Source organism: Meleagris gallopavo, chromosome 2 (genome assembly GCF_905368555.1).
Source record: "Meleagris gallopavo chromosome 2, MGAL_WU_HG_1.1, whole genome shotgun sequence".
NCBI lineage: Eukaryota > Metazoa > Chordata > Aves > Galliformes > Phasianidae > Meleagris > Meleagris gallopavo.
This window is the reverse complement of record NC_139405.1, coordinates 81,407,899-81,415,545: the sequence shown is the minus strand read 5'-3', so window position 1 is coordinate 81,415,545 and position 7,647 is coordinate 81,407,899. Positions and strand designations below refer to the sequence as shown.

At 49.5% G+C, this 7,647-nt stretch overlaps 1 protein-coding gene across 6 annotated transcripts in view; it reads left to right on the top strand.

Moving 5' to 3' along the window:
• Positions 1–303: 303 nt before the first annotated feature.
• The window catches only part of RIMS1 (regulating synaptic membrane exocytosis 1), a 291,558-nt gene continuing 284,214 nt past the window's right edge, over positions 304–7,647 (top strand). For 3 of the 6 annotated variants that reach the window (XM_085217808.1, XM_085217807.1, XM_085217811.1), the window contains exon 1: positions 306–1,064. In XM_085217808.1, the coding sequence (XP_085073934.1) occupies positions 901–1,064 (164 nt within the window). In that variant the 5' untranslated portion in view covers positions 306–900. Of the gene's footprint in view, positions 1,065–7,647 lie in introns of all 6 variants that reach the window. The other 3 variants (XM_085217806.1, XM_085217810.1, XM_085217809.1) reach the window with 3 other exon arrangements.

Genomic DNA, 7,647 nt, shown 5'->3' with positions numbered 1-7,647 from the left:
AAGCACAGAAAGTGCTCTCGTATCGGATCCTAAGAGGGGATGGTGGATCGGTCATGGCGCTGGCTCGGGGTGACGAGTGTGCAGCTGGAGCTGAGGCAAGCATGGCTGATGTGCGAGGGAGCGGCGGCTCGGCGGCAGCTGGGTGGCCCGCAGCCTCGGGCCGCCCCGCGGAAAGCCGGCGGCACAACTCCCCGGCGGCCGCCCCGTTTCTCGAGGTGGCTCCCGCTTTCGGTGAGACAGCGGTCCCGCTGGGGACCGAGGCGAGCTCCCGACCCCGCCTCGAGAGGCGGACACCTGCGGGGGCACGCGAGGAGAGAGGCAGTGCCCAGGCGGCGGGAAGAGCGAGGGGAGCGGGGGACAGCGGCGCCGGCGCTCCGGCTCTGGCACGGCCGCCTGGGAGGGAGGCAGCGGCGGCGCGCCTCGGACTCCGCCTAAGCGGCCCCGACCTCCCCTCCCTCCTCGCGGCGCCGAGCTCGCAGGAGCGGAGCATCGCATCGCATCGCGGCGGCGGCACCCGCCCCTCCCGGACGGCCCGCGGCGCACGCCGCCTCCCTGCCTCTCTCCCTCCGCACGCAGCCCCGCCGGCGGCCATCGGGAAGCCCCCGCGCCACGGCACCCCCGCCCCGCACGCCCACCGCCGGGAGGATGGGCTGCGGGCGACGGCGTGGCGGCCCCCGAGCTCCCTGAAGCCGCGGAGACAAAGGGAGCGAGCGGCGGCGCAGCCGGGCTGGGGTGGATGCGAGCAACCATGAAAGGCTGCGTCTCCGCCTCCTCCTCCGCTGCTGCCAGAGAGCTGCCGGCCGCCGCCGCTCGGAGGACTACACTGTGAGGGGGGGCGGAGGAGAGCCGGCAGGGCTCGCCTCGCCGAGGCAGAAGGTGTAAGGGAGAGGCAGAAATAAAATGTCTTCTTCGGCGGGGCCCCGCGGCCCTCGCCCACCCACGGTGCCCCCCCCGATGCAGGAGCTGCCCGACCTGAGCCACCTGACAGAGGAAGAGAGGAACATTATCATGGCAGTGATGGACCGGCAGAAAGAGGAGGAAGAGAAGGAAGAGGCCATGCTCAAGTAAGCAGACGCCCGTCATTCATTCATTCGGTCGCTCATTCATGCGCCGCTCGCGGGCGGGCGGGAGCGGGTGCTGCCACGGCCGGAGCCGGCCGCTGCCCGGGGCCGCCCCGCGGGGCCCTGCCCGGCACGGAGCTGCTGAGCCGCGGCCTCGGCGCCTGACTTCCTCCTGCCCGCGCCCGGGCAGCCCATCCCGAAGCGGCGCTGCCCAGGAGGGAGCCCGGCGTCGCGGGACGGAGCGGGACGGCGGCCCTCCCCGCCTCCGGGGAGCAGGACGGCGGAGGGCGGGCAGAAAGCCCGACTCGGGGGCGAGGCGCGATCCCTTCGGGGTCCCCGGGACCTCGCCTCTTCCAGGAGGGGCCGCTGGGTGGGGTTGCCCGGCTCACCGGAGCGGCCGTGCTGCCCCCGCCTGGCCCGGCTTCGGCCGCCTCCCGCCGCACGGCTCACGGCTCTGGCCCCGGCGGCCGCCCCGCCCCGCCCCGCGCCCCGGCTCCCCGCGCGGCAGCGGCTGCGGGCGGCTGGCTGTGGGAGCGGCTCGTGCTGGGGACGGCGAGGCGTTCGTAACTAGGAAATCGATGTAATTAGTCGCACTGCTCGTCACATAGAGAAGCGTGCTTGCGTGCTGGCGGGACGGAGCGGATTCGGGCTCTCCGGCCGCACAGAGGGGTGTCGGTAGGTGCCATGATTGCACATCAGGTCCCTGCCACTTCTGAAGCTTTACTCCCTCTCACCCCTCACCCTTGCCAAGAAACACATGTGACCACATTTTCCAGTCTCCTCCGTCAAGAGGTGGCTTCAAATGTAATGCTACCACATTGCCCGCTGTGAGCCATGAGGATAAACAGATTGAAGCTGTCGCCTGTGGAGGAAGGTGGCAGGTTGGATGGGGCCCTGGGCAACCTGGTCTGGTATTAAATGTGGAGGTTGGTGGCCCTGTCTGTGGTGGGGGGGTTGGAGATTAACGATCCTTTAAGTCCCTTCCAACCCGGGCCATTGTGTGATTCTGTGAGGGCTGGGATCCCTGCTCTCCCAGCTCCCCATCAGGCCTGCTCTCTTGCTGATGGCCACGGCAGGTAGGTGAGGGCAACGTATGCAAAGCCCCAGGTGACCCAGGGCCTGAGTGGCAGGAGGTGCGTCCCTGCCTTGCTGCCTGCTGACACACCGCTGTGCTCAGGAGGGCCGCTCCCAGGGCGTCACCAGCTCTGGGTGCTTCTTTCGGCAGCATCAGAAATAGCCAGTGACACGGCGTGGCTGCCTCCAGTTGATGGAGCTGCCTCATTCCTCAGGCACCTGACTTCTGTCCTCACATGCTGCATGCTGGTTTTGCCTCTGCCCTTCCTCTTCGGTGTCCTGCTCTCAGTTCTGCATGGGCTGCCGAAGCTGAGGGCAGCAGCGTAAGCTGGGCCCAGCGCTGCGTCTCACAGTGTGAATGTGAGGCTGGGAATGTGATGCTGGGGTTTCAGCTTGGGACAGCGGATGCGGGTTGCTGCTCCTTACCCTGCGGTGTGGCTCTCTCTGAGATGTGCTTTGTGGAAACACATTGTTTTCGTCAGTGTGGTGAAATGTGAGCAATGGCTTCCTCTTTAGATTCTATTTATCAGAAGGAAATTAAATGGAGAAATAGTTCAAAGGCTTTAAGATACATTTATCCTTCTCCCAATTCTTGTCTTCCAGAACAGCTACTTCCCTATAAATACTTAGCTTTTATTCCTTGAAGAAGATTACTGGTTCTGTGGTGCTGTAGAGCGATACTGTAAATCTTACAGTCACTGCAAGAATGAACTTTTGTCAGTTGAGATGGTAATTTCTCAGCCCTGTTCTTGTTAACGTGGGGTAGAGGATAAATTTTCTTTTCTTTCTTTCTTCTTTTTTTTTTTTTTTTTTTTTAAGTTATGCTCTTCTTTCATATTGGCATTTCTGAATTCTGGACTAATACTTCCCTTTCTGTGAAATTATAGGAATTTTCAGGGGTTTCACTGAGCAAACCGGGATACATTAAATATGATTTCTACAGAGGTAAAAAATTGCACTTTGTGAATTCATCTTGAAATTACTTGACACTGTCTTCTCAGATTTGTGATACTCAAAGGTTTGTTTCTTACAACAGTTCTTGCAGTTCATAGCAATGACCACCTAGGCCTGAGAAATTGTGATTTTAAGTATAGATTTATGTTTCTTTAAAGAGTCAGAAATTAATTGAAAGTGCATTGGGAAACTTGTAAACCTTAAAACTGGACAACTGGCTTACAAAATTAGGACATGGCAAACAGTTGTCATATGGATTATGATTTGGCTATTACAGAGAACCAGTAGATTTTGAGATCATTTACCTTTTATTTATGCTGAGGACTTAATTCCTTTCTGGGGCAAGAGTTGGACACAACTTTCCAGAGAGTAACCTTCTTAGGCTGACTTTTGAGACAGTAACTTCCATAGTTTTTTGGAGGCTTGTTATAAATACAAAGTGATTCTACTGGATGACACAGCTATGTTATAAAAGTCATACATTGTCACCATCTCTTCCTATTATTTTCAGTAAAAGTTGTTCCAATTTTCCAAATGTCTCCAGCTGCCACTTTAAACCACCTGCAGGTACACATTTCTTCCAGTAACACCCACCTACAAATCTGGAACGTCCCTTGGAAGTTAAGCTGATCTGTATTGGGAACTAGGCTGCATTCAGCTCTCAGTGGAGCAGAGGTCTGTTATGTACTGTCTCAGGCATCATGAGGGCTAGAAAGGGGGCAGTGTTTCTTGTGTGTTCTAGTTGTCCTGATAGTTAGGAATACAAGTTTCTACAACACTTTCCAGCATTCCTCATAGCAGGTAAGGAAAAATTACCGTTTACTTAAACTATTGTATTCCTCAGATGATGGTCATAGCATTGCAGATCCAATGAAATTTGAGCTGCTTCTTTGAGTAGATTCTGTGGACTTCAAGAGAAGAGATTAGGGTCATCAGTGAAGAGACCATGTCCTTCTCCTCCAGGTCTGTACCTCTCTGGCTTCCTAAGCCCATTTCTGACTCTGAGCTAAAAGCGTTGTAAAATCCTGCTGCCAGTTCATGCTGACATCAGCACGCACTGCAGCATGCCAGCTTGGGAGCAGGGTGCTCCTGCAAGGAACAGGGCAATGGACGATGAAATACTTTCTGTGCTTGCTCTGGGGGTGTGGAAGAAATGCATCTTTCAGTTTGAAACCTGCATGTCTTTTTCCAGGAACTTGCATTGTCAGTTTGTTGGCCTACTGAGTTTCCTTCAATAAAGAAGGAAGAAACTTGTCAGGCCCTCAGGTTAAAGGCAGGCAAGTTGTATGGTGCAATTTTTTTTTTTTCTTTTCTCCTCCTATGTATTCCTGGTCAATGGCAGAGACCTCGTCATCCCTTCATCCTTACAACATCAGATTTCAAACCAAACCGTGGTATGTGGTATTTGTGGGAGGGGAACATTCTATAATCTTGATCTGTTGAATATCTTGGAGCAATGTGTTTGAGGAGTTAGGGTTTTTGTGAAAGTTCCCCCTTTTGCTTTTTTATGAACAGCTTCACCTTACCAGTGAAGAGCACTTTACTAATATTAGCCAATTGCCTTGAAATTAGCATTGCATCTAAAGGCATCAGAATTTTTGCACCATGTCACTAGATGCTCTTGAGAATACAGTTATGCTTCTGTGCAGTGAAGTGTAGTTCTGGCCTGGTATATAGGATGGGAGACTCAAATCCACACCAACAGTTTGATGCTTACCTGGCACAATGTAGAAACTGAGGCACGTTGAGTGCACTTCACAGATCTTTCTGTAGTGATGCAGCAGAGAAGTTGGGTGTCTCTGCATTTCCAGAGCTTATATAGCTCCCAAGCATGTGCCTTAGCTGCAGGTATGTCTGCTGCCTGTCTTAGGCCTAAGCCCATTAGGGAGTCACAAACTACACTGTCACACGCTTAAGTCCTCTGAAAGAGCTGATTATTATACAGTGCGTGTATAGTGCATATTGATATTCAACCTTTAACTCAAAATGATAATATAGCAACATGTAGGTGATAGGTGGAGTTACTGCTTCTGGCTACTTTAAGTGCTGATAGCCTGATGGCTAGAAAGTAGTTGCCTAAACCAAGCACACTTCCCAGTCTGAAGAAACTGTGTCCTACAGAAGTGCCATTTTGTTATTGCTCAATAGTTTGGCTCCTTGTATGAAGAACAATGAGAAGTTTATGAGCCCAGGACCCATCTCAGTAGTGAGCCTGATAGAGCTCTCCTTGCAAGTGAAGCTCTCATGGTACATTCATCTGGTTACCCAGGGCTACTAAGCCTTTTTTAGAAGAGTCAGAATAGTTGAAGGGACTGAGAGCTCTGGGAGGAGAAGGAGGTCCTTCTCCTTCCAGCTTCACAGTGATAACGTCAGATTTTGGGAATGTCTCTGATCATTCTAGTCTCCAGCAGTTCTGTCAGTTGGAGCTTGATCTTTCAGACTCATGCTTCCACTGTTCCTGCACTGTTTATGAAGGACAGTGGTAGAATGTGCCACGGCCTGCCCTGCAGACTCATTCACATAAAAAGCATTTTTTCCTGTTCTATGTGGGTAGGTAGTACTGGAGCTGAAAGGAAAGAGGTTCAAGTTGAGCGGTTAATGTTTCTAGCCTGAAGTACAGATGTACAATGGTTGACTCTTTTGTGACTAACAAATTATGGGGATGCAAGAGAAGGAATTTTTTCAATGAGGATAAAGAAAGAAACAAACTATCATTTACAAAAATGAAAAAAAAAAAAACCAAACCCAACAAAAAAACAAAACCCAACGAACCAGACAATTTTTTTTAAGGAAAAATAGATTAAAAATTTCAAGTGTACATTCAAACATTAGACAGCCTGAGACAACTATATTGTTTGTATGTATAAGGTAACTTGAAGATAAATAACCTTAGAGAATATGCAGCAAATTTCAATCATAGACAAATCACAGAACTACATATGCTTATATGGATGTACTTAAGCTTAAATTTGCTTATGTGCAATTGTGTGCTTTGTCTCACTGGGTTAGTTAAGTACTATGTGCAGAACATGAGAGCTGTGAACACATAACTGAGCTCCAGTTTTGTTCAGCTGTGGGCTTTCAGAGCCCAAAAGAATCATACACTGCATGGATAGCCAGAGTACTTCTCTCCTTGTGGAAAAGTAGCTTATCCAAGGGGGAACAACTGTAACTCAGTGTTAGATGGATTTAATAAAAATAAATTAGAAAAACCTTCCTAACTACCATGGCAGTAATTTTCTGGAGCAACTTTAAGTGGAGACAAAAACTCTTGCTACCCCTCTGATGGGATTTAAGAAGAAGGTGGAAGAGATCATTTTTCAATCTATTGGCAATAGTTGGAAACTTAACTCGAGGACTTAGAAATTTCCTGGAACTTTTATAACACTGGTTGAGTAGCTCTAGAAGAGAAGCTAACAGACACTCAAAGTGATCCTAGCTTTTGAGAGTTGTTTCAAGAATTGCTATGGGAGTGGCAGTTAATAATTAGGGAAAAGGTGATTTTAACACCCAATTTTAATTGTCTAGTATGGTGCATAATCTTGATTTTAGTATACTAAAATTTAGTATTGGAGCTGCTCTATTCTTAGGGCTGCTAAATCCTGAAGTCAGTTGTCTTTGCTTGAATCTGATGTGATGAGAGAGGTTTCAAAATAGGCCATATAATTTCCTGTGTGCAACCAGAAGCTTCCATGCTGAACTACTAGCTACATAACTGAAGTTTAACAGATTGGCCAGGAGGCATGTGCTCTTAACCAATTTCCTGGAGACAGTTTGTTTCCTTCCCCATTTCTAACATTTGGGCTGTACCTAATATTGGCAGAAAACACTGAATACTGCTTGAAGCACAGTGGCAACTGCTGCCACCTTCATTTTATATTCTTTTTACAGGTAAAATAGGGAGCTAGGGATCCATGAGCGTCTTAGCCTGAATGGTGTAAACATGCTGATGTTAATTCTACTTCCATAAATGTGAGGAAAAGAAGTAAGATCATTCATCCTTTCTGTTGAAACTGGGACACTTGGCAGAAATGAAAGCAAGAGTCATAGGGCCAATGATGAGGAAGACTATCTTTATACTATCTTTAGGATGTAGCTTCTTAAGTCTGTCCACAATCCCACTGAGAAGACAAAAGAAGAATCAAGAGTTCTGGGAACTGCTTGTGCATTTGAAAGCAAGGAACTAGAGGATAAAATAGATAAACAGTATAGAAACTCCTTTGTTGTTGCTTATTCTTTCTGTGGTCCCAGAGTCTCACTTTTCCTTCTTTCATCAAAGGAGACCAAATTGCATTGGATGGGGGGCTGCAAGGAGAGTATTTGTGGCTTTCAGGAAATTTCATAGGATTGGTAGCATTTTTTTTAAGCAGGATGGTGAACTGAGTAGTACAAGGAGACTACTATAAGCAGTCAAAATGTGTACATACAACTGCACACAGTCATGGTAAGTACAGGACAATCATAGGCCATTCTTCTGGGAGGCCATCTCACCAGCAGGGCAGGAGCAGGAGACTGTCAGCAGTCAAGAGCAAAGTTTTAGGGATTTCCTTAAAAGCCT